General features: G+C 37.5%; 1 protein-coding gene across 5 annotated transcripts in view; it reads left to right on the forward strand.

The window, feature by feature from the left end:
- The window catches only part of FBN1 (fibrillin 1), a 158,435-nt gene that overhangs the window by 73,032 nt on the left and 59,226 nt on the right, over positions 1-26,177 (forward strand). For 4 of the 5 annotated variants that reach the window (XM_084532053.1, XM_084532055.1, XM_084532054.1 and 1 more), the window contains 12 exons: positions 492-611; positions 4,329-4,454; positions 6,613-6,735; positions 11,548-11,670; positions 12,867-13,019; positions 15,696-15,749; positions 16,685-16,810; positions 19,960-20,085; positions 20,771-20,890; positions 21,850-21,987; positions 23,352-23,402; positions 25,689-25,814. In XM_084532053.1, coding sequence (XP_084388179.1) covers positions 492-611; positions 4,329-4,454; positions 6,613-6,735; positions 11,548-11,670; positions 12,867-13,019; positions 15,696-15,749; positions 16,685-16,810; positions 19,960-20,085; positions 20,771-20,890; positions 21,850-21,987; positions 23,352-23,402; positions 25,689-25,814 — 1,386 coding nt within the window. Of the gene's footprint in view, positions 1-491; positions 612-4,328; positions 4,455-6,612; positions 6,736-7,008; positions 7,681-11,547; positions 11,671-12,866; positions 13,020-15,695; positions 15,750-16,684; positions 16,811-19,959; positions 20,086-20,770; positions 20,891-21,849; positions 21,988-23,351; positions 23,403-25,688; positions 25,815-26,177 lie in introns of those variants that run through there. The other variant, XM_084532057.1, reaches the window with a different exon arrangement.

The raw sequence follows: 26,177 nt of genomic DNA on the forward strand, positions 1-26,177 counted from the left end.
ACCTTTAAAAAGTTACGATCTCTTTGAGTATGCAAAAGAATTATTGTAAACAAATAAATGAAATAAAATAAATAAAAGCAGACATGATCTTAAACTCAGTGAAATTAACAAGTCCTCTTTCAGCTGATCAGGAGTACCTTGTTGGACTCTTGAGGCCTTTGATTTTGGAACTCAGCTGGAGTTAGATGAAAGGAGCAAGGATTAGCTGTCTTACAAGATTTTGCTTCTGTCAAAATCCGTCATGTGGTGCTGGGAATACAGACATGTGGGATAAAGAACTCTACCACAATATCTTGTCTTGAGTACTCCAGTTTCCCAGGTCCTGCTTAGCTTAGAACATGGGATCCTGTTAGTGGGAATTCAGTGGTATCCCCTCTCGTTTTAGATTGCAGCACACTGTTTCTCCAACTACAAAACAGTAAAATAACCCTATGGACCTGAATGTCTTTCAACCAATGTCTTAATAAAAATATACTGTCTGTGTCTTGCAGATGTTGATGAATGTGAGAAGAATCCATGTATCAGTGGAGACTGTGTGAACACCCAGGGATCCTACATATGCCAGTGTCGTATAGGATATCAGAGCACACCAACGAGAACAGAGTGCCGAGGTAAATCACAGTTTTACAGACATATCTGTTTTATTGTATACATACCAGGAGGGAAAACAGTTTTTAAGCAACATTTAACACTTGTTATGTATGATTTAAAAAAATCTAAAAGAAAATAAATACAGCAGTAAAAAGAGCTCTTCCAAAATGATTAACCTGCCTTCCTCAGACAGGGTTATGAAAACAGACGTTTTGTCCTGTGCTGAAGGTATATTGGCACCATTTGTGGCTTTGAATTGGAAGACTTTTTTAAAAAATAAAAACAAAACAAAACAACAACAACAACAACAAAAAAAAAACGTGTTCAGCTGTTTCTTCTTTTGCTCCATCTCAAGGATCTCAAGGACAAATAAACGTACCTTATTTGAAACAGCACTTTTACCTACTGCTAAAAGACTAACACAGGTAGGAGATAAAATAAGCACTGACAGAGGAAGAAATCAGCATAAATTTCAGCTCACTAAGGTGTGAAGAAGTGGCAGAGCATACAAAAGGCTAGGTGGGGAAGCTGTAGAATCCCCATTTGTGTTTTTGAAGAACAAGGGCAACAAAAGTCCTGATGGTCTTCACCCTGTCTTCAGAAGTGGGGAAGGTGTAGCTCCTCAGTTTTCAGCCCTCTGTCAAGGCTCTGTGACTTCCAAACTGCCCTGAGGTGGTAATTAGGCAACACAGGTGGATGCAGTCCTTTATGGTTAAGTCAAAATGAGAGACTTTGGGCAGGAGAATTAATGACTACTTTGATATTCCACAAGAAAGGAGGCATCTAAATGGAGTAGGATAAATTTGAATGCTCGAAGTCCTAGCTTGTTATAATATTTTGCTTTCTGGAGTAAAAGAAGGATTCCCTGAACATGCAGTCATCATGAAGCAGAGTTTCTTAAAGAGCCAGAAGAAAGCTATCTATATTAATGTGTGATTTTTATTTATTTTTTCCTTTGTGAATCTGAAAGGTATTTGTGGTACAGAAGCTTATTCCAATCCAGGAGGACATGCAGAGCCAGCACCTCTGCTGCATGTTGCCGGGAATATTTGACTTAGTTGCTGCCAAACAGCCAAGTTGTGGAAGCATCTTCATAGTTCAGCTGACTAGTGGTGAAGGAGTGCTGAAGTGGAGTCTCAGTGGTGATGAATTCACTCATGAGTCATTTTTGTCACACGCTTTTAATATGACTGATTCATTACACAAACACATGGTTGTCAGAAGCCCAGTAGCTTAATGGCATTAACGTGTGGTCACTTAGCAGTTCCTTTGCAGTCTATGGGAACTGTACTTGCTTGACAGACAGTTCATGAAGTGCTAAGATATGCAGAATCTTTGTTTTCTGAAGGAATTTTTAGGACCAGTCTAGGGAAAAGAAAAGGGCTAGTGGGGTACATTTGGCAAAATATGCATATAGCACTGGAGCCTGCCAAAATCAGCATTTACTGTAGAATTACTTCGTGTGACTACTTTGTAAATTGTTCTATTTTTTGCGTATACAAATGTGTCTGTGGTGATACACTTTTGCAAATGTATTCCTTACATCCGTTCTTGAAAAATGAAACCTCTTTAATGACCAGATGTTTATCTATTCCTTGCTCTGAGGTTCCATGGAAGGTTTTCTGCATGATAAGTTTGATAGGTGTCTGATTAAACATTGCTGTCCGTAACACAAGCTACTAATATAAATGCTAATAGCATTCCTTTTAATTTTAGTAGGAGTTCCACTAAATGAATATGTTAATTGGGAACTTAGATAAATAAGGCTACTAGAGCTATGATTAATGATCAAAATGAACAATGCTTTCCAATTGCAGAAGAGTAGATGTAAAATAGACCTCCATAAAAATGAAATTTTATGGTGATTAACTATGAATTTTCAGGAATCAAAGCTTTAATAGCTAAGTGCTTTTTATAATCTACCTGATATTTTCAAGAGGAAGAGATCATACCTCACACAGAGGTGGCAGCAATTTCAGGCATTTCAGTGAGAGGGGAACTTTGAGTTTTAGAAGTTTCCCTGAGGAAAAAGAAAAATCCATAATGATATTTTGCAACTTGAAAATTCTAAAGGTAACAGAAACAAGTGATGGGTCTCCAGTCAGCTTTCTGAATGTAAAGAACACCAAAATTCTGTGTTAATTTCCTGTACCATGATTTAGATGGAAACATAGAAAGGTTTGGATCAGAAGGGAGCTTTAAAATCATCTAGTTCCAATTCCCCTGCCATGGGCAGGGACACCTCCCACCAGACCAGGGCACCCAAAGCTCCATCCAAAACTGGCCTTGAACACTTGCAGGGAATGGGGCATCCACAGCTTCTCTGGGCAACCTGCTCCAGTGTTCGTTACCCTCACAGTAAAGAAATTTTTCTTACTGTCTAACCCATACCTACTACCTACTCTCTTTTAGTGTAAAACTGTTACCTTATCAGATCCATGAAGGTAGAGATCCTAACAAACTCTAAAAACTAAAAGGCCAGAAAAATCTTGATTTAGCATTCAGCCTACCCCGAAGAAGAAAGCTGGCAGAGTAACTAAAGTCAGGCTCAGGTACAACTGAGTGTCACAAAAGTGGGGAAAAGGGACTGAGCACAGAGACAACTTGCTTTCTGCATTACTGATCAATGATGCTTGTTTATCAATTGCGAAGAGGTTTATCAAGCCTGTACGCTTTTGCTGGTTGTCAAGAGGGATGCTAGCTACCACTGCCACTTAAGCAGCTCTTGCCTCTGCTGGCCTGGTTGCATGCTGGCAAAACAGGTATTTTAAGGGCTTTCTTATTAGCTTCCTAGAAGTACCATGCTGCTGGGAAGGCAAATCTAGGTTCACAATTTCATGAGACATAAGTTTCCCCTCAGATACCTGTCTAGAGAGCAGGGGCACTGTTCAGGAGGACTCCTTGTCCTCTGTTCCTTCTTCAAGCACAGCAATGTTCTTCTGTGGAGAGGGCTTGGGGAAGGGCACCTCCAGAATATTTGGGAAGATGATGTGATTGTACTATAGATGCATTTGCATAGGCTGGTTGAAATCTCTGTGAACAGAGTCCCCTGTGTGCAGGAATCTCTGGGAGATGGTCCAGGCCTTGATGGAGAACACTGAGCAATCTGAAAAATGTCTAGACAGTCTGTCTCAGCATCTCCTCTCCCCTCGTTTGGAGGCAAGGGAGAGCTGCCAGCCTTGTGTGATATCACTGTTCAGGTCCTCCAAAGCACTTGCCAAGCACCTCCTGAAGAGAGAGGGAAATGAGGAGCTGATGTTTCAAATATAAAGTAAGCATGAGAAATACCTTCTGAGGTGGAAAAGTCTCAAACTCTCCTCTTACTTTACAAAGCAGCATCAAAAAACAAACTTGTCTTTCCTTCAGTAGTTAGCTATTCTTAAGTTAAATTTCAGTAAAAGCATTTTAATGATGAATGAAAATGGAAAAACAAACAAACAAACAAAACAGACAAACAAAACCAAACAACAACAGTTAAATGGGTCTGATTCTTGTTTGAGCAAGCTGCTGGGTAATGTTCACTGAAATTCTTTCACAGAACTTAAAATTTCAAGCTGACAGAACATTTTCCATACCTATAGCATTTGGTTGTGGAAATCAAATTAAATTATTTCTCAGGTGAATATTGTTTCCATGTAGGGTTAAAAATCTTGGGGGAACGAAAATGGGAAAAAATCCTCTTGAGTATAAAACAGAAAAGTCCTAAAACGTTATTTTTCTTTTTGTTTGGCTTTCAGACATTGATGAATGTTTACAGAATGGTCGTATCTGCAATAATGGACGATGCATAAATACAGATGGCAGTTTTCACTGTGTGTGCAATGCTGGATTTCAAGTGGCAGCTGATGGGAAAAACTGTGAAGGTAAGATTTTTCTGAAGTTACTCCATATTAGTTGCAATAATATACAGTTGCAAGAGGTTATTCACATCAATAAAAAAGAAAAGAACCTTTGATGAGAGGGAAAGGAAAGGAGCAAGGAATCAAATTTCTATATACCTTTTGCTGTATCTGGGAGGGCAAGTAAACTGTCTTTTGCAGCCAGTTTTGGAGCCTTGGCTTGGCAATCCTCAACAGAATGTCTGTCCAGCAGGAGAAATAGCACATACCACTATGGCAAAATGCAGTTTCTTTGATGGGAGTGGTACATTTTAAAATGGAGTACAAGTCACATGCTGCCTAATTTTACTGTATGTTTAACAGCATACTTTATGGGATCTAACTGGGTGACTAGCAGTGTGTTTTATGCAGATGCAATCTGGGCTGACCCATAAAGTCTGTTTTTAAGAAAAATTTGTAAACATAATTGATGTGTTCCTACCTCCCAGACCTTTAGCAAAGTTGGGGGGGGAGGAGGAAAATGTTCTTTATCATGCTTCTCAAGGTCCTTGGGAGGGTTCCCAATGATCTATTCATACATTAAAGGAATTTCAAGCACTGTTCTTAGAAACATTTTTGGCAGAATATTATCTCAGTGATTCAGCTCAAAGACTTAATGCCAAAATTCCTGGTTGGGATAGATACATGATTTTTTTTTTTTTTTAATCATAAATTATTTTTGTCTGACTTAGCCTGTAAGTAAAAAGAAAACACGCCATGTCTAGAAGTGTAATTTCTGTCCAAGACAGCTGCAATATTAAGGAAAATAGCACGATTCCGAATATATTGTAATGTCATTATGATCCAGTGATTTTATGTGCTTGTAGTGATTCTGTTAATCCTTGGTAGAGACAGACATTTTAAGACTGTTTTACCTGACTCTTTTTTTAGACACAGTTTAGCACTATAGGTTAGTTTTTAAATATCTAATTATGGATCTGTATCGACTAAAGGTACTTGAAAATGAATATATTTTGGAAAAAAAAACAAACACTTGATTCTGATTTCTTCCTTTCCCACCAAATACCATGTGCTAATAGTAATAAGAACCAGGACATCGGCAGTCTGGTAAAACATTTTTAATTCCATTGCACATGTTGCCAGAATGTCTGTTGCATCCGCTTATGAAACAGTTTCATCTCTGGCATTGTAATGCATTGAGTTTTGTTCTTAGGAATACGTACGCCCACACTTACCGGTAAAGACCGTGTGCCATCCCTCAATGTAACTGTGTATAGTCCTTTATATGAAATTGCTAAGTAGTACTGATTTTCTTCTATGCGATGTCCAAAATTTATTTCATTTGCACCAGCATGAAGTAAAGACTAAGAGCACATAATATATTACTCAAATCAAGCACAGAAATTTCTTGTCTTTGCATGAGAGAGAGACTGACTGACTGTGCAGGGTTCAGAATAGCAGTATATGCTATTCTTATTTGAATTCTTATTCTATGCCATTAGGTCAGAGAGTGAATAATACCAGCATGAAGCTAGTAAGTACCTCTACTATGTGACCTGTCATGCCAAATCCAGGAAGGTGCGAGTTTTATTTTAAATGGAAATTGGTGATGAAAATGCAGCAGAGTTCAATGTGCTTCTGCATGCTTGAATGCAGTGGTGGGAAGTCTCCCACACTGGAAATCTTAAACTCATCAAACAGAGGTTACAGAAGTTTTTACTTCTAACACAGGTATCCACTCCTGCCCATTCAGGTGTTCTTAGTAATATAAAAATATGTTTGCCATTCCAAATGCAATCTGCTTCTAACCTAGCTTCCATTTTCATCAAGATTGCAGTCTCTCTTCAATTGCATCCCACCCCACCCCCTTTTTTTCTAAAAAATCTTTTAAAAGTTTTTACCAACAGGCAGTTCTCAAACTGTTCAGTCTCTCATCTATTTTGTCATTCTCTTTACTTCTTTTGTATGCATACCTTTGTATGCTAACTATTCATTATGAAAAACTGGAGTTACTGCTTTCATGAATAACCTAAGGCAGCGCACTGTGTCCCACTGTATGTTCCCATTTATCATGTACTCCTGACAACCAAGAAGGAAATTAAGGTTTACCTTTTGGATATAATTAGTAGGAGTTCTTTTACGTAAACAGTATAAGGATTACATCTGTTATGTGCATTTTCAGATATGGATGAATGCAGCATAAGAAATATGTGCCTGAATGGGATGTGCATCAATGAGGACGGCAGTTTTAAATGCATTTGTAAACCAGGGTTCCAGTTAGCATCTGATGGACGTTATTGCAGAGGTAAGCACTATAAGTAATGGATTCCCAAAGCATGAGAGTTATATTCCTCTTGTAGCTTCAATTTCCTTACAGTGATCCTTGGCGACAAGAAACACGGGGCAGAGTTCTCATCAGATATGCTTTTTTAATTAGCTAGAATGATTTGTTATTGTGGAAGACAGCACTCAGTCTTCTTCAAACTGCTGAGCAGCAGCCCTGACCAACCAGTGGGAAATATTTTTTGATCAACAACTGTGTGATCTGACCTAGTTCAACTCTTTTTTTGCCTATGAGGTCTTCTGCAGTTTGGCTCCAGCACTTCAGCACTTCTTGTGCTTGGCATTTTCAAGTTTTCTGCCTTTGACCACCCAAACACCCTGGCTCACTGCCTTCCTGGGGTCTGTCTCCCATTCCTGACTGGGTGTCTCCAGTCAATACAGTATCTCCAAGGAGTGTGCAGTACCCCTTGTGACCGAGATGCAGACATGAGCACCACAGCGAGATTGTCTTTCCTGTTTGCTGCACTAGCTCAGCAAAAGCTCCCGTGGGAGACACTGCAGTCTTCTTGTTGCTAGTTATGTCATTGGAGTTCCTGTTCTGTCCCGTCAGGAACTGCAAGTTTTGTGTGTATAAATCTTTGTGTTTCAGTGCATTTTATAGGCGCAAACCAGAAGTTGAAATAAGGAACAAACAAGTGCTGTGCCAACTTACTTACAGAAGCTGAAATAAAGAATAAGCAAATGCTGTGCCAAGTTACATAGGATTTTTCTTTTGAAAAATTTAAAATCTTTCAGCTGAACTGAAAGTTTTTACGCTTCAGTAAATTAAAAAACAAACAAACAAAAAACAAAATCAAAAAAAGAACACTGCATTATACATCAGCGTCTTGTGGACCAGTTACAAAATTAAATGTTTGAATTAATTTGTTTTTGAGAGTTACTGACATTAAAGGATCCATTCTCTGGATCCTTTTGCTTCTTGAACACTGTATGGGTCTTAGATCTGAGCTGCATGGTACCTAGACTTAGACTTTGGATCCAAACTAGGACAATGATTTATTGGTAAAACATCCAGAAATTTTCTTGCATCTGTTACCTTTTGCACTAAATGTGCAAGCCAGGGCTACCCAGCTTTCAGGCAGGGGATTCATATACTATAGCAAGAGGAGACCCCATTCTTGCTTCATAATAGGATAGTTTTGATTGGGAGAATAAGTTGTCTTTTAATTTCTCAGACAAACAAATGCATGGATCTGTACATGTGTCCAATTAGTTTACGAGCTACTGTCTGCATTGGCAGCAACTTTCACACACTTAACAGCAATCAGCTGTATTTACATTCTTACCTGTTTTCCAAATAGTGGGTGTATGTCTGCGCTTTGCCAAGGCTTATTTTCAAGCTGATCTGTGTGTGGGAAGGCAATGAGACTTGGCCTCAGACTTGGCAGGGAAGAGTTCAATGCCTATCAGGCCTTGGCACATCAGACAGTCTTGTTCCCAAAGACCACTCACTGGCTGCTCTCTGTGTTGTTAGCAGGGATGTGACTAACTCATGAAAACTCAGCCGAAAACCTTGTTTTGTGCCTTTATCACCTTTTGGTATGGCCTTTTGTTGTTGTTGATGGGTTGTGTTTGTTGGTTGGTTGGTTTTATTTTATTTTATTTTTTTTTTTTTTTACATCAGTCTGTTCACTGAAATGCCATCCAAGAAACTGGTACATAAATTGCTTCGACTCTTTCAAAATCAAACTTGGGATACTTGACTTCATAGCCTCTCTTACATGCCTCCTGGCCAAACAGGACTATGGATACAGCCAAAAAGGGGTTTCTGGCCCTAGAGAAATGTTACTTCTGTGCTTCAAAGGGAGAATATTTGAAAGTTATCCAAAATTGCAGGCAACTCAACTGATTTCTACTGGAAGTTGGAACAGATGTTATAGTAAAATAAAGGATTTCTCCCACTGCTTTTCAACACTTACAGTAAGCCTTGTTCTCTATGAACGAGCATGCAAACATTCATTAAGTATGAAATTGCTATTGGGTGAAAATCAAACCAGATTTTGAGACATTGACACCCAAAGTGCACATATTCCCAAATTCCCATATGTGCCTCCTTCTTCCACTCGCCCAAAGCATCATGAAATTCCCAGGAGAAAGTACTGGCTAGAATGAGCACAACTCTCTGGTAAATGTCTCTAGTCACATTAATAAAAGTTTAAAATTGATCCTTAATAATGTTTTTTCCTTTTACATTTTAGTGTTTCTCCCTGTAGAGTCCTCTCTGTATATACCACATGTGCAGAGTAAATAATTCCTGTCTTACAGAACATTTAGGTTCTGAAACACTCATCTTTCACACTGTGTATCCTGAATTTGTTTGTGAAGTGAATGCATTAAGATCTTACACAAGCTTAAACATGCAGTTAGTGCTCACGCATTTTGGGAACATGTGTATGCACAAACTGACGTTTCTGCAACAAATTGGCTACCTGCCTGAGCAATTTTGATATGGAATTGACAAGTATTTTTGCCAAATTCTTCAGGAGATCAACAAAAGAATGCAAGAATTGCAGTGTGAAACATGTTACTCATATAAACATCTCATTTGATGCACTGTAAGCTGAATTTGGAAATGTTAAGAATTTCTAACTCAAAGTTAGGAATACTGTAATTGACAGTTCCATAAAACTGGAATTTAAGTACAGGGCATATGCTTGGCTGTCTGGTAAAAATTCCACTCAGTCTTTATGAAGTAACATGCCAAAAAAGAATGTTACACCACAGTCTTGTGTATTCCCTGTAATACAAGACGTATTAAACTTTTTCACCATTAGGTTCTTCCACTGATGATTTGCTGAAGCTTTTTCAGAAATACTTATATCAGGCAGGCAGAGGTTTAAAGCATTATTGAAAGCTCTTGCAAGGCAACTGGAAGTGGGAGCTTTAGTAGTCTGAGTAAATTTTTCCTGGTTAAAATTAGAGGACTTAGTGTACCCAGCTGGCACTACTGAGCAAGCTAAGCAGAAAAGGCAAAAACTGATTGGACATGGAGAATTAATATATTAGGTCGTTTTCCAGAACTAGGTTGAGGTACACTGGCAAAAGTCAGAAAAGTGAGTGTTTCTGAAGTTGTCAAAATGGTGGCTTTTACCACAGAGGACGGTGGACCCTTGTCAGGGTTAGAAATTTGGACTTTATGCCTGCATGTGCAGTTGACTTACTGGTTGGAATCCAGGCCCTGGTAAAATCAGAGGATTTTTGCCTCTTTTTCACTGGAGCCAGGATTTCAGCTACCTCTGCAATGCTGAGTGACCAAGTGTATATTTCTATAAAACACCAATGATGGTATTTTAGACACATTTTTAAATGAGTATAAAACAAAACACGTTGACGTTTCATCCCTTACTACTTTACAGTGTATCTGTCCAAGGAGTTCATTATTGTTTAGCAAAAACTGTCTGCACCTTTAAATAATATGGACATACTTTGAGTTCCTGAGTCAGTTTTACTTAGACTGAGTAAAGACTACATTTGAAGAGGGAAAAGCATTTAAAATTTGCCTGAAACAGAACGAAAGATTGCAGGATGAAGTTGAAATGAATTGAGCCCATATACTCAACTATAACTTCTATTTTAAAATGCAGTTTGAAAAAGGAATCTTGGATCATACAAGTCATGTTTTATGCCAAACAACACAAACTAAGTAAAACATAGAGGTGTTTCACTCTCAGTTTGCCCTTTTAAGGTCAGAAAAAAGGAAATTGTCACACACACACTGTCTTTTGTATGTGTTATGGAGAGTTGTTATGAAGTGATTATTTTATAAAGGTTATACATACTTCCAAACAATATTTTAAACACTCCTTTTCTTAATCACCTATAAAATAATGCCATGATCTCTGTGTCTAGAGAATGATCTTACTATTAGGACAGGAAGCCTATGATTTTTTTTTTTGCTAATTTGACATCCCTTTGTGATAGTCCAATATTGTGAGGTTTTACTCTTATATTTCACTGCTAAGGGCCTTATTGTTTAGTGTACTGTTGTTGGGCAAAGATGATAGCTTGTACTTGGCAATTGCTTGGTGCTCAGATCATTAGGAAATTCCTTTCAAGACTGGAGTATAGTCCACCCATTAAAAGTTTATAAAATGGGCTGTAATGAGCATCTGATAGGAAAAAGTAATTGTCGTGCAGATAACCAGAGAGATGCTGTGTGCAGGAAGGGTCTGCCTGTGAACATTCATATGAGCTTGCAAAAACTGAACCCACAGCAGGAGGAAGGGAAATTCTTTGGTGTCCCTATGAAGGCATTCCTGATAGAGGGGAGCACAGTGATGGTGTGAGAGATCCAATTTGCAATCTGGGCTGATTTCTTACAGTGCAAACCAACTGTTAACACAGAAAGGGAATATGCAGTTGCACACTACAGAAGTCCTTTGTCTTAGCAGTCACAGTTTCCTCATTTCTCTGTTATGTTTTTGCTTGAATGACCCTTATTTTGGAATATGTACCCCTTGGGAACAAGTTGGGAAAGTGTAGACCTCTGAGCAGCAGAAAAATCCTAAGAGAGTCAAATTGTTCTGGTTTGTTGTCATTTCTCCTGAATTTTAAATTTTCTTCTTTTATTTTACAGAATTAATTAATCGATAATCTTAATAAGACCTTTATTTGAACTAGTTTCCATTTTCATTTGATATTTTTCTATAAGATGCATTGAAAGCAGCTGTGAATGCGTTTCAGCTGAAAATAGGCTGCACAAATGCAAGTTTCAGCCAAGCATTGAACTCTATGTAACTTAGTTTCTAATAAAGCTCATTCTATTCTCTAACAGACATCGATGAGTGTGAGACAGCTGGAATATGCATGAACGGGCGCTGTGTGAACACTGATGGCTCTTTCAGATGTGAATGCTTCCCTGGCCTTGCAGTAGGACTGGATGGACGTGTGTGTGTTGGTAAGACAAGCTCAATGTGAGGCGAGTCACAACCAATGTTAAGGCATTAAAGTTAAAGTGATAGATTGGAATTTGAACGTAGAATTTACTGTATTTTCATGGATTAGTGGTTTCTGGAATATTTATGTTGATGACCCATTTTACTTTTTTTTCTTTCTGTTTGTGTTTAAAGGTAAAAAATGTATGGGCCAAATTACAAGATCAGGTAGACTATATAGAATAGTGCTGTTGGGGATGAAAATTGTATCAGTTTTGAGCAGGTGAGAATCTGCCCCGTTTTTGTCAGTCTAGATTACTTCATTTTTTCACCAAGTTAAAGATTTAGTTAGGCTTTCATCTCTTAAAGTTGGACATATCAATTTTCCTACTTTCATCTATTTCTTATTAAATGAAGGAGGTTTGAGATCTTTGATTTTAAAATTATAATACATGTATGTCTGATGGCCATTATCAGCCAGTTTTTAAAAAGTGAGAAATGTCAACCATGATCCTGAAAAGGTAAACAACAACAGAAAACTAATGGTACACTCAGAAATTGTAAGGTTTCATCTCTGAGTATTCTGAAAGGCAGTAATGCAAAAAATGCAGAAAAATAAGGTGTTCTGATATTTTAATATTTGCCCCCAGTCCCTCAGTCTACAACTTGCCTTTAAAAAGCCATCTCGGTAATGTGCCACAAGTATTCTCATTAGGGAAACCTCTTTTGACATTCAGAAGCCATGAAAATATGGATTTTTCACTAAATTTTGCTCAGATATGTGGTTGATTTATCCCGGTTGACAGAGTAGCTGTGGTCAGCAGAGCTATAGTAATTGTTTCTTTACTTTTGTTGCAAAGGAAGTGGGAATTTAAAATGCATTATAGGGTCAATAAAAGAGTTCTAAGCTAATGCATTACACATTTGCATTTTCTGCATGTTAGAGCCCATAGTAACAGTTTCTGTAGTTCATTTGTTAAGTCATTAAATGTGGTAACTAGTTTGTGTGTCTGAACTCGAAGGAGCATGAGGAAGAAGAATTTCCTGTCCTGAGTATAGTAAGGGTATAGGTGGTTGAGAAACATAGGGAAATGGTGAAAAATATTTTGTTTTGACAGCTTTGACACTATTTATGACAACCAAGCTATATTTAATAGCTGTTGTAACTTACGGCACTATAGTTGATAATGATAGGATTAAGAGGGATTTCTTTCTTCAGATACACATATGCGAAGCACGTGCTATGGTGGCTACAAGAGAGGGCAATGTGTAAGACCATTAACCGGTGCAGTTACAAAATCGGAATGTTGTTGTGCCAGCACTGACTATGCCTTTGGGGAGCCTTGCCAACCCTGTCCGGCACAAAATTCAGGTATGGAATATTAACTGGTACTTACTCTAATGTAAGCTTTATGTCAATAAGCTGTTTTTAGGAAGGTAAAATACAGCTTTGTGTTTACATCGCATCTAAAAACTGGAGAATTATGTTGTCAAACAACATGTTAAGTATTTTGAGCAATCTGCTATTTTGAGTATTGAAATAGCATAGGAGAGAATTTTTTGAGGTAACAGTAAATGCCAATATCTGATTGAAAGTCATTACACACATGAAAACAGATTGTCACATACAAAACTCTACTTTGGTAGATGTGGATTACTAAAAGTATAATTTTGATCTCAAATTATTAATGGAACCATGTTGAGTAATTCATGCATTCATGCAAATCCTTTTGTACACCTGTCAGTCACATGTTGGCTGTCTGAATTCTGTATCACCCTAGTGTTCTGAAATTGTTAATACAGTAAGTAGACTTTGGATAGTCAGTGCAAAACAAAAGCCCGATTAAGACAGTTGAGAATATTTGAGTCTCTCACCAAAATCCCCACCAAGCAATGTCTGGAACATAGTTGCACTTTGGCAAAACAGCAATCCTAATCATTCTCATGGGCAGAATCTGCTTTTAGGCAAGCACTTCTTCCAAGAAGAATATGTTGATGCAGTCCTTGTCCTGAAGCCAATAAATAAAGAGACGCTGGTTTTGTGGAGGTGACTGCAGGGGGATAGTTTGAAGCACAACTTTGTCAAGTGATTCTTTGCACTCAGCAAATTTGTTGTTGCATATGAACCAAATAAGCCATTTGATAAGTAGTTCTAAACCATCTCACACTAACTTGGTACCTGCTTTGTAGGCCAAAAATGTATTTTAAATCTCAGTTTTAACTGATAGCTTTATGAAAAGCATTAGAGACACGAGCAATTGGAACAGATTAGGCTTGTTGAGCTGATTAGAGCTCTTCAGCAAGAGCTTGCTGCCACCATTTTATAATGTGCCATGTTATTTAGAATAGCAAAACACCACGGAAATGTTAGCAGAATAGGAAAGAGCCTTTCCAACAGCCTCTGTTCATATCAATAGGCCCTTCTTTCTGTACAGTAGAGTTGAAATCTTTCGATCTAAATGTTGGAGTCTGTATCATTGACTTCTGTTTATTTTAATTACTTTAACAGAACATTTACACATGTGAAAGCTATTTTTTTTGTGTTGTTTTGCCCACCTTCTCAGCTGTTTAAAATGAAAAAAAATCCATCTCACAAAGGGTGAAGTGCAGCATTTCTTTGGGAATTGACTTGGAGAGGAAAGGAGAAAATTTTTTACAGAGGAGCATTGCATCAGAGAAATTTAAAAGAATTCCTGAAAGGAAGATGCTTGTTGCTCTGTTCTCCTCAGAAACTCTCTGCAGAAGTTCCTACTGAGTATGAGAATAATAGTTTTGCTGATGCATGTCTAGAGCAGGTCTGCTTTCACATAAGTTGGCAGTGATTAATTGATTCAAGTAGCAGTATGTGCTCTGTGTGTGTATCTACATGGATATTGAATCACTTTGGGCACAATGTAGACATATATAGTTTGCCCTGGTTTAGGTCCTTTCTCTTGAAAAGTCCTGTTGTAAACTGTATAATGCAGAATATATTTGTAACAGATGATTTTGGGTCAATTGATTCCACTTATCTGTTTGTTTTACAAGTCAGAAAATCTGTTAAGCGTACAGCCTTCTGAATTTGTATTAACCTGCTGATTATGATAAGACTGGGAGGTGTTTTGCATATGATTTTCTTGACGAGAAAACAGCTGTTCAATAAATATATTTTTAATAGTAGTGTAATTATTTTACAAGGAGTAATGTTTTTAAACTAAAAGAGGGTAGATTTAGATTAGATAGAAGAAATTCCTTACTATGAGGGTGGTGAGGCACTGGAACAGGTTGCCCAGAGACACTGTGGGTTCCCCATCCCTGGGAAGTGTTTAAGACCAGGTTGGTTGTGGCTTTGAGCAACCTGGTCTAGTGGGAGGTGTCCCCTCCCGTGGCAGGGGAGTTGGAATTAGATGATCTTTAAGGTCCCTTCCAACCCAAACCATTCTATGATTCTAAGATTCTATTTTGACTGTTCATAAAGTGCAACTGTATTGAAAAACACTGACCTATCTGTTTACAGGTAGTCCTGATGTAGATGTGATTGTTCAGCTTACTCTGTCAAATGGTCTGAACTCAAAAGGACTTGAACCCACCATTCACTGAAACATTTGAGAAAATTTGATATTTTATTTTTATTTTTTTTAAGGATAGCAGATTCTTGATTTGCAGACACTCCTACTAAATGGAGTTAAATATGGCCTAGATTTATGGAAAACTTTTTCTGTTTTTCAATCACTTTGAGTGTGCACTTCAAGCAAGGACTGGGACATATGAATACTGGAGGATTTTGCTGTGAAGATGTTATGATTTATTTATGTAGGAAGGCCATGATGAAGCCCATGCCTATTCCTGAATGCCTCGGTTCAGCATTTGAAGTTTTTACTCATTCATCTTCATCAGCAGATGAATGCTAAAATGTTTCACAGATTCAGAACATTGGGAGAATATTCGTGTGTTTGGAATTGAAAGGCATGTTATTTAATTGGAGTAATTAATTAGCATGTTGTAAATGAAGCTGAAAGCAATGAACTGAAAAAGAGTATGCCAGTAAGTATTTTCGTATTTTTTCCAGCTGAATATCAGGCTCTGTGCAGTAGTGGAACTGGCATGACAGCAGGAGGAAATGGTAAGATCACCTTATGTAGTTTCAAACTGTGGAAGTTCTGGCTGAAAGCATGACCTTGATATCCTTAATTAGTTAGACATGCTGGATGGGATGATGGCTGGAAAGAGTGGGAGGAAGGCTTATCTAGGTGGGTGTTTGCAACAGAAGAATAGATGAATTTAGGATAAAATAAGTGGAGCATGCTATTTCATCAGTGTGCCCTCTCTTTTTATGCCATTCAATGTATGTGAGTGCTGTTATAGAATAGTGGCAAATCTGTGAATAGTGTCATTACCTACGTGACCTAGAAATCTTATCTGTAAGTCGTATTTACATTTTTTAATTGAAATTGACCTGAAGAATAAAGCCATGTTGAACACTGAGCTTGCTCGTGTATTTTCATCTCAGTCACAAGTACCTGGCTAACAGAGCTTGGTTGATAATTACAAAGAAGGAACAAATGATTACAATAAAAGCTTTGTAGTTGTACAACTGAAATTGCAAACCTTAAGTAAGTCAATACTCACTAATAGAATTGCTGCCAGTAGAGAGGGAAGAGCATTCAGAAAGGAAGGATGTTCATGCTCTTGGGAGTGATAACATCTGGAAATGCTGTGAATCAGAGCAAATGAATACGGGGTGCTATTAGTACCTGTGCATCTATAAACATAAGAGCCCAGTTTAATATCCCAGTTTGTATCTACAGTTGCAAGTTTTTTAAATGTTTGTGGGCTAGAAATGGTCTTAAATCAGTGTGAAAAGGATATATTTTGTCTTGAATGTGAATATTTAGGTGTGAATTTGCTAATCAGAACTACATAATTAAAAATATGGAATGTCCAATGTTAGTGATATTGAAAATATATCTTATTCTAGTTTGGAGAATGAAAAGGGGGAACCCCCCAGTTCTCAACAATTGACTTTTGTTTTTATTTATTTATTTAACATTTATGTAGATATTAATGAGTGCTTACTGGATACTGATCTCTGTCCCAATGGAAGGTGTGAGAATCTGCATGGAACATACAAATGTATTTGTAACCCTGGGTATGAAGTGGATTCAACTGGAAAAAACTGCATTGGTATGAAATGTCCTATTTTTCATTTTGAAGTTTGCTCGTGTTTATCCTCCTTTGCCATTTTCTTCAGTGTTTCATCAGATCCAGTAGTTCCTCTTCTGGATGTTTTTGCTAAATTTTATTGGTTTAATTTTGGTGCTTTACATTGCTTATAAAGTCCTCCAGCGTAAGAGTGTAAGTGACCATTGCTACCAATGACCTGAATCGCTGGCAGTTCAGATAAGTCCCCTAAATATGTGCTCCATGGCATCACTGTTTCTCCAAATAAGAAACAGCCAGATCCTGCTATTGCAGTGCACCATGGGAGAGATCTAGGATCACCAGCGTGGTAAGTACCTCCAAGAGGGACTTTATGTAAAAAAATGTATTTATGTAAAACATATAATAGATCCTAAGAAGATGAGTATACCCTATACTACAGAAAACTTCTGTGATTTCCACCAGTTCTGACTTTAGGGAAAATTCCTTTTCAACTTTCTGACAGGGCTAAGTTTACTGGTCAGATGTAGGAAAATTGATGAAAGCACTAGCAGACTCTGCCTGTGCGCTCTCTCTAGCTATGGCTTATTTCCTGTGCTGTACAAGTGAAAAAAAAAAAAAAAAAAACAAAAGCCAATTTTTTTCATCACAGAAAAAGTGAAATAAATTGGTCACTTCTAGAGGAACAACAAGAGAAGCACTGCACTTTTTAAAAGAATTAGATTAAAAGAATTGAAATAAGTAGTAGTTCAGCTTCTTCTCATCCTGTCAAGGATGTTTAAAAAAAAAAAAAGCTCCTATTAGAAATTTTAGTTCTGGTAATTCTCTTGTTCCACTTAACAGAACCATCAAAAGCACATTACTTAAACACTTTCAAAAAGCACATTACTTAAAAACTTTCAAATTCCTTTCTTCCACTACTGCATTGGCTCATGTTTCCAGTATGTCTTTATACAATTGGTTACAAATTTCTTCTAGTTTCCTGTTAAAATTTGTGACCATTTTATGACCAGTTGATGTTGTACTAATATTATCATTTGACATAGCACCATGTCAGCACTTATCCCCAAAGTATTTCTATAAGAATCTTTGTAACCTTTCTCAAACACTGTTGCCTAAGTGACTATCCAAATTAATGATTTTGGTAGTTTCATAAAAACAAAGGCTACAGCTTTGTATTGCATACAACTGATCCAACCATTATGTGGTCTTCTGATGAGGTCCAACCAGTGTCTTAAACAGTGGTGCCAGCACTTCTCCATCGCCCCTATAAAAGTCCTGCCTGAACTGATTTTGGAGTGAATTACTCTTTTCTCAAACACATTATACTTGGGGATTAAAGTCAGCCTCTAACTGGGAGGTACACTCAGAGCTCTCTCTCCTCTATTGCCTTCAATTTATGTGTTCTGTTTTAAAGCATGTTATTGTTACTTGCCCCTAAGTTTTCAAACATTGGTGATTGTGTTTTATTTTTCTTACTCACATTGTCAAGCTTAATTGAATTGCACAATTGAAAGAATTGCATGATTGTCTGTGTTAGCAATAACTTCCAGTGTAGTGTTGTCCATAATTTTTGATGCAATTCATTTTTTATTTCTATATGGCAATGAATAGAACCATGACTTATCCTTGAAAAACATTGCTAATATCATCTCTCCTATGTGATGACTCTCTTTTTTAATGTAACCTACTGTAATCTCTCCTTCAGCCAGATCTGAATCTACCTTAAAGTTCATAAGTTCCTTCCTGTTATCTTCAGCTTACATAATAATTTTATTTTGGTTCTGTATTCTCTATTTAAATCTAAATAGCTTAAGTCATCTGTGTTATTCCAGTCTAAACTATCCACTATCTTGTTAAAAATAAAAAGTCTGAGTTGATCTTTGATAAAAGTCATGATGTAATTCATCCCATTTTCCCATTTGCTTCTTTGGCTTTGATTATCCATGTCCCATTTCAGAGTCTGCCTCTAGCTTATGGCATCCCTTCTCTTCTCCCCATCCATCTGTGACTTTTCCAGCTGCTCCCCAGCCCACCCTGCTGCAGCCCACATCCATGCTCTATCACAGCTGTTTCCCATTCCTCTATAATGTTCTACCTGGCCCTCTCTCAATTTTTCTGAACTCCTGTGAAGCTTCCCACATGGTCTGATTTATTCTGCAAATCTCCCTGCTTTTCCTAGCACTTCTGCTGTTCCCAGCTGCTGAGCTGACCCTCTGAGTTTTCCCAACTTCTCTCAACACTTTCTGAGGCCTCTCTGACTTAGCCAATTGTTCTTGTCTGCTCTTGAAGTCTCTCCTGATCTTCACCTGCCATTCATGGCCCATTGCCACCTTCTTGCAACTTCTCTCTCATGACCACAGCTCTTCCAAAGATTTCCTAAGGGCTCCTGAAATTTCGCACTGGCATTTCTATTGAAAATTTTCAACTCTGAAACAAACGTAGACTCACATTGGCCTTATTAACCATAACATCTAAGACAGTCAGAGCAGATTTGGAAAAATGGTGATTTAAGGACCAGGATGACCAGCAAATCTTTCCAAACCAATCATCTATTTTTTTTTTTCCCATGAGTGAGGGCTGTTGTTCAGGGAATCAGAGACTGCATAGAGCTATTCTACAATAAAGGCAAGACAAAAGTGTGATTCCCAGCTTTATTTTAAACAGTGCTGTGGCTGCCACATATTGTGAATTCATGTAGAAGGAAAGTATGAGCACTTACAAATGCAAAATAGCCTCCTAAATAGTAAAGCACGGGAAAAGATGAACAAATATTTTTGGGGCATTTTCCCCATTTAAAAGCAAAACAAAGCCATTAATTTTTCTCCAGGTAATATTTGTGTGATTTGAATTCATATAACTTATTGTTTCCACTATGTTAACAAGTTTTCATGAAGAAGGAAGATGAAGGAAGTGGGGTCTTAAGTATTGGAGTGGTCATTTCCATTTGAAATAATTCCAAGTCTGTTGTTTACTAAAAAGTCTAGAAATCTATTTAGTGTTTTTGGAAAGCAGTGCAAGGCATGTGTATGAGTATTCTCTATCTCCCTTTTATTTCCTTGTCTCACATACGCAAAATGTAATAAAATGTGGCTGTGAGGAGGGGAATTTTGTCTTGGCTTCTAGTCCAGGAATGTTTCCTTTCTTAAAAAAAATGTTAATTTTCATTACAGACATTGATGAATGTGCACTGAACATGCTGCTTTGTGACAACGGACAATGCAGAAATACGCCTGGGAGTTTCACCTGCACTTGTCCCAAAGGATTTGTATACACTCCAGACCTAAAAACATGTGAAGGTAATTGTGAAGACACTTCATTTTATTTTAGTTTGATTCACAGAGATTGTTTTGGAGTTGTGTCAGAAATACTTTGAATCTTGATAAGGATATAACATGTAGAACTTGAGAGGAAAAAAAATGCAAAAAAAACACAAAACAATCATAGGGAAATAATATGGGAAAGTTGGGGAAAGAGGAGAGACAAAACCAAAGTTTTATGTAACCTTGTGGAATAGCTTATATCAGGTCTGCTCTAGCATTCTCCTTATTGGCTACCACCAGTGGGCCTGCACTGTGCCAGGAGTGAAAAAATTGTGAAAACTGACAGGTTTTACAAATCTTTTCTCTCACGTGGAGAACAAAAAGCTAGATGGGTCCTTGTGTGAATCCTTTTTGAGCTGCAGACAGTGTATCAAATCACTTAATCAACACAGTCTACCAACTCAAAACAGGATAGTAGCTGGATGTCACAGAAAAATTAGATGTTTCTGCTGAGTTCAGTGTTTTAATGCTCTCATGTGTTAGTGTGTCCTTAGGGCACATGCATCATTAGCCTGCTGTGAAGAACTATATAACTGTAACACAGAATATGAGGAAAACCTATCATGAGGAAAGCTGCTTCCATTTTTACCCACGCTGCAAAAGGCTATGTGTATTCTTGTTAATGTCTCCTGGCACTAACAGCAGTGTGTTTCTCTTCTAGATATTGACGAGTGTGAATCTAACCCCTGCGTTAATGGGGTATGCAAAAACACACCAGGCTCTTTTGCTTGTGAATGTTCTCCTGAAAGTACTTTGGATACAACAAGAACTATCTGCATAGGTATTTATTTTTCTGAAAAATTTATGTTTGCTGGTAGAAAATGTCCAATGACATAAAAGCAGTGTACACCAAGTATCGAAAAAAACTCTAAAATTACTTTTGTAGATATGTTAAGTAGAAAATATTCCAGAAACAACATTAAAGTATTTGTTTTCACCATTACTATGGGTACATAAAGTGTGACTAGCATGTAGTAGCATGGTATGCTTTCATGTCAAATGTGAAGGAGATGAAAATTTTTCTAACATATATGGGAATGATCAGACTGGTTCTTCAGGAATGTGCTCACCCACTTCAACCTTCCTGCAAGATCTTAAAATCTTCTCCTTAAGATCTTCTCTCTAGAAAGGCCCCTTTTTGATTTGAGATGGAGCATAGGTCTAATATAGTCTAGACTAACTCTAGAGCAGACACAGACAATGCTGTGACTCATATACTATGTGAGCTCATAATTTATCCCTGAGTTGTTCTGGAGTGACAATAATTTATAGCTGTTGCCTAGTCAGCAAGGAAAATTATGGAGCTATGGTTCTGGGTGGTCCTCAGCTGTCTCCTGTCACTTCCTAGATGGGAGGGTCAGATATCCAGACTGGAGTATCTTAGAGATTAATGGAGGATCTAGAAGAGGTTCATATCTACCCCATTCTACATGGGCCTCAGATCTGAATCATAAAAAAAATGATGGCGACTCAGGTCTTGAATGGTGTTGAGATATTCCCTGTTAAGGTTAATAAGCATAAATTAGGACTTGCAAGGGCTCTTTGCTGGGATGATTACAGGCTGTACTTCAGCACAGAGAAGGATAAATTAAGATCTTTTAATCTAAATTCAGATCTGATGTGGTGAGTTAGAATGAAAGGACGATTCTTTTTCATGGTTAAATTGAGATGTATTTTCAAATATATTCATGTATAATTCTAAACAATCTGCATGACAATACCTTGTTTTCTTCCTAACAGAAACTGTTAAGGGTACCTGTTGGCAGAACATAGTTGATGGAAGATGTGAAATAAATATCAATGGAGCAACTCTAAAGTCCCAGTGCTGTTCCTCACTAGGTGCTGCTTGGGGTAGTCCATGTACACCGTGTGAACGAGGTAACACTCTTCATTTATTCTCTTAAAATTCCCATTCAAAGCTCTTGTACCTCACAGCTGTGACATTACAAGAGCCTTCCCATCTTACTTGAATTAATGAATAAAGTAACATTCCAAGCAAGGGAAAAAGCTTAAAAAGGCAAGCTTGTTTAAACCATTTAGCTATGAAATCCTTGGCATAACCCTTTAGTGCCTAGAACAAGGATGATGGCCATCTAGGCACCGGTGCCACATTAAATAAATAAATAAAATAAGGTAGTAAGACTGGTTTTATTCTCAATCGATCCATAAAGTTTTAGAAGACAGGGAAACTGTTCTTTGTCTTCTATAGCCTTGCTTTATTTTGAGAAGGTGGCATAGTGTAACAAATGGTATGTATCCTCAGGAACCTTGGATTTTTCCTTGTTCTGAGGCTGGTCCACATTATTGTCACAGAACTTTGACCACAGGCCAGATAAATAAGTTTACTGTTTCTCTTGTACAACACTCATTCCTTATTCAGTCTGAAAAAAAGATGACTTAATATTGAGAGGTGGCATGTAACTATAGAAAGCTCTGACATTGGCTTTTATAGTAAACATTTTACAAAATTAAATTCTGAAAGGAAGGGACCACACCTACAGTCTGTAACTTGCTTACTTTAGCATGGTTTGTCATAATAAGTGATCTAAAGTTCTTAACGATGTAGCAATTGATGCACGTTCCCCAGAGCTTCCAAGAAAATGTTTGCAACAAATGGATCTTTGGTGTGGTAATGGAGGGAGGAGAGGGAGTAGCCCTTGTTATTATACTCTGTAGATTAACTGACAATCTAGAGAATCATATGGTTGATCAAGCAGTGAGTTGAGGTGCCTGCGTATTCACTTTATCACAATTTGCCTGACTGAACTGTGGAATGAGCTGGGAACCTAAGGATGAGATGATGACTGCACAAATGTGTATGGGTTGATACTTACACACACTGAAAGCTGCTAGTTTGCTCAAGTCATCAATTAATTCATCCTTTATAACTCAGCAGAATTCATCCTCATCTGTCAGTGATAAATAGAGCTGTAATATGCTGAGACCAGATTAAATGAATTAATTGATTTGAATAAAGCAGGAATAATATAACCACTTTGTGGTTAGCTAGCTAAGACGCGTTGGAGGTAAAAGAGGACAATGGCTGACACTTTACACAGTTTATGTAGTAGCCCCATCTTGTCTCCTTATTTTTCAGAAAATACTGAGATATTGTCTATGTACTCAGACCTCTCACAGCAATAAACTCGAGATAATATTTCACATGATCATTTTTGCACAAGAGGTTAACAGTGAGTTTTGTACTGTACCATTCTAAAATTTCTTTTTTGTTTGTTTTACAGACCCAATATGCCAAAAGGGATATTCAAGAATAAGAGGAACATTATGTGAAGGTATTTATTGTTGCCTTAACATAAATCAGAGCTTGAATGAAAAAAACGCCAGTGTTTTGAGTTAAGCAGTTAATTTAGCATAGAGGAACATTATGCCAAATTCTTACCTCGTATGATTCCATTAACTTCATTAAATTTATGTCAGGATTGAATTTTTATATATATATTTTTAACATTCCTACATATAGTTTATCTCAAAGTACACACTTGAAAATACAGTATCTATGAGTATAAGAAGATGGTTCTCTCTTCAAATACTATTAACTGAGTAACCTATTCAGGCAAAATATGCCATAAAGCATGGCATTATTAATACAATGGTATGCAAAGCCATTACCATGCTGTAGAATAAGAATGTTTAAAGACTGTATTTGAAATGAAAGCTTTTTTTCTTAACTTTGACTTTCTTCCATGTAACATATTAAATCAGAAATGTTCCAAAGCATAGTTATTGTCTTATAAAAAATGGGCATCAGGACACAGTTAAACTTTGGTTAAAGAACAGGCTGAACATTTTTTAAATGTGTAGCTTTTTGCTCAGTATGAGATGACTCTATACTATTCTGTGAGAATTGAAGGTCCCACCCTATTTCATCTTCATCTGAATTGATTTGAACCCCTGGCAAAGTACTGCATATTTCCATAATATGCAGAAGCTCAGAGAGTCTCAAACCGCTGTGGGTCATCCTGACTGACAACATCTGACATGACACTGCAGTTAAAATATTTTTTAAAAATTACTCCCATATGTAGCTTCCATAAAGAAATATTTTTTTCCTTAACAAAAAAGAAAATAAAACAACAACAAAAAGGGAAGAGGAACACCCTCACACATATTCTTCGCTTTCCAAATGATGACTGAATACTTTGGCACGTCCGTGCTGCAGACCCACTGTACATAACTTATCTGACCTCAGCAACACTTTTTGGAGTGTGTAAGTGAAAGAAAAGGGGAAAAAAAAAAAAAAAAAAAAAAAAAAGCAGCCCCACCTTTCTCTATTCACAAGGAAAGTCTTAGAACATTTTCAACACTGCTGGGATGGAAAGTTTATCCTTCCAAGATGTAGACATAACTGTTTTCAGCATTTCCTTTACCAGCACTTTGGATTACATCTACTACATGCTTTAATCTTTCTGATTTCAATGGGACCTGGATGGTCCCAGATTCTTCTGAGTGCTTTCCCCTGGTTTTAACATACTAAAGTGGTATTTGGGTTTCAACCAATGTAAGCATTTTTCAAGACAGGGGAAGAGCTCAGGGAAATTTACTGGCAAGTGAGAGACAGGGAAAGAGAGTAAGTTTTGTTCATAAAAGGTGATACTCAGTTCTCCCATACATAGTCCATGTAAAATTAGTAACGGGCCTTGTGCAAGGAAATAAGCAAACTAAATTAGCAGTGTTCCTCGAGTTTATGGGTGAGCCCTGGAGTTGTCAGCTGAAATATGGTTCACAGGCTGTGATCTGTGTTTCAGTGGTTACAGATAGTCTGTTGGCTTTACTTCATGCCTCCTAGTCGATGTGGGCTTTTTATCTATAATATCTAGTCAAGGGCAGATGCCACTGATGCCCCTTACACATGCATCCTCTACCCTGCGCTATGCAGTCAGAGTGTTGCACAGACTCTGTTCACACTAGATTTGTCAGGAAGATGAATGAGTCCAACCCACCCACTTCTTGATTACACTCTGTACATGAATGTTGAGCTATAGACCAGTCATTCCTTTCTGATTCCTTGTTCTTATCCCCTACTGTCTTAAAAATTCTTATACTTCATCTTGGGTCATCTTTAACGTTGGAGGCTTTTTTATAGAGGCAGTTGTGTAGCATGTGGTTTTCACAAAGGACACAGGTGGGAGGACCCCATGCTTAGATTGCTAAACATTTGTTTGTGCTCAGGCCATGCTAACACAGATAATAAAATTATCCTTTCCAGAAAGTGCCAAATAACAATAGATAGGAAAATTGGTAATATTTGAAAATATTTTTCTTCTTTTTTGGAAATTTTGTATGTTTTTTAGTTACTTTAGAATTGGATTTCAGTATTCATAGGAACAACAAATAACAACATGTAATATTCCTAATCATCAACATTTGTCTGTAATTAATTGATTCTGGCTGACTTGCATAGGAAATCCTAAATATTTGCGGTTTTGTCAGGCCATATAAACTGTTGTGGCTTTGTATTTTATCCTAAAACACAAACATTAGAATGTTAGTATTTTTTCTGACCTGTTAATGCTTAGCATGCTAGTGATTACATTTATTCACACTTTCATTGGAAATAGATGTAAATGAATGTGAGGTGTTCCCTGGAGTCTGTACCAATGGGCAGTGTGTCAATACCTTGGGATCGTTTGTTTGCCAGTGCCCCAGTGGAATGACTTTAGATGCTTCTGGACGGACGTGTCTTGGTAAGTATTAATTCCATTTACAGGTCTACTAGGGAATAGCAAATCTATGTAATGAGAAAATAGATTTGTGCTGCATGTTTTCTTACAAATAAGGAAAATTATTTTTGTCCACATGTGTTATTTTCAGGTGGAATCAATCAAGGACATAAACTCTGTTCAACTGGAATATGAACAGATTCCAGTGGTAGTGTCTAAAGCCCATCACCATCTGCTGGCTGGTGAATGGCATAGATTTGGTTCCAAATTGTTCATCTGACAAATCCCTACAGCTTATCCATGCCCTCAGTACTCTTCATCATCAGTCCCACCGAGGTTGGAAGGGTGGTGTTGGGACCGCTGTTGCCAGGACCAAGGCTTCTGTTG

The sequence above is a fragment of the Aythya ferina genome (assembly GCF_964211825.1).
Source record: "Aythya ferina genome assembly, chromosome: 11".
NCBI lineage: Eukaryota > Metazoa > Chordata > Aves > Anseriformes > Anatidae > Aythya > Aythya ferina.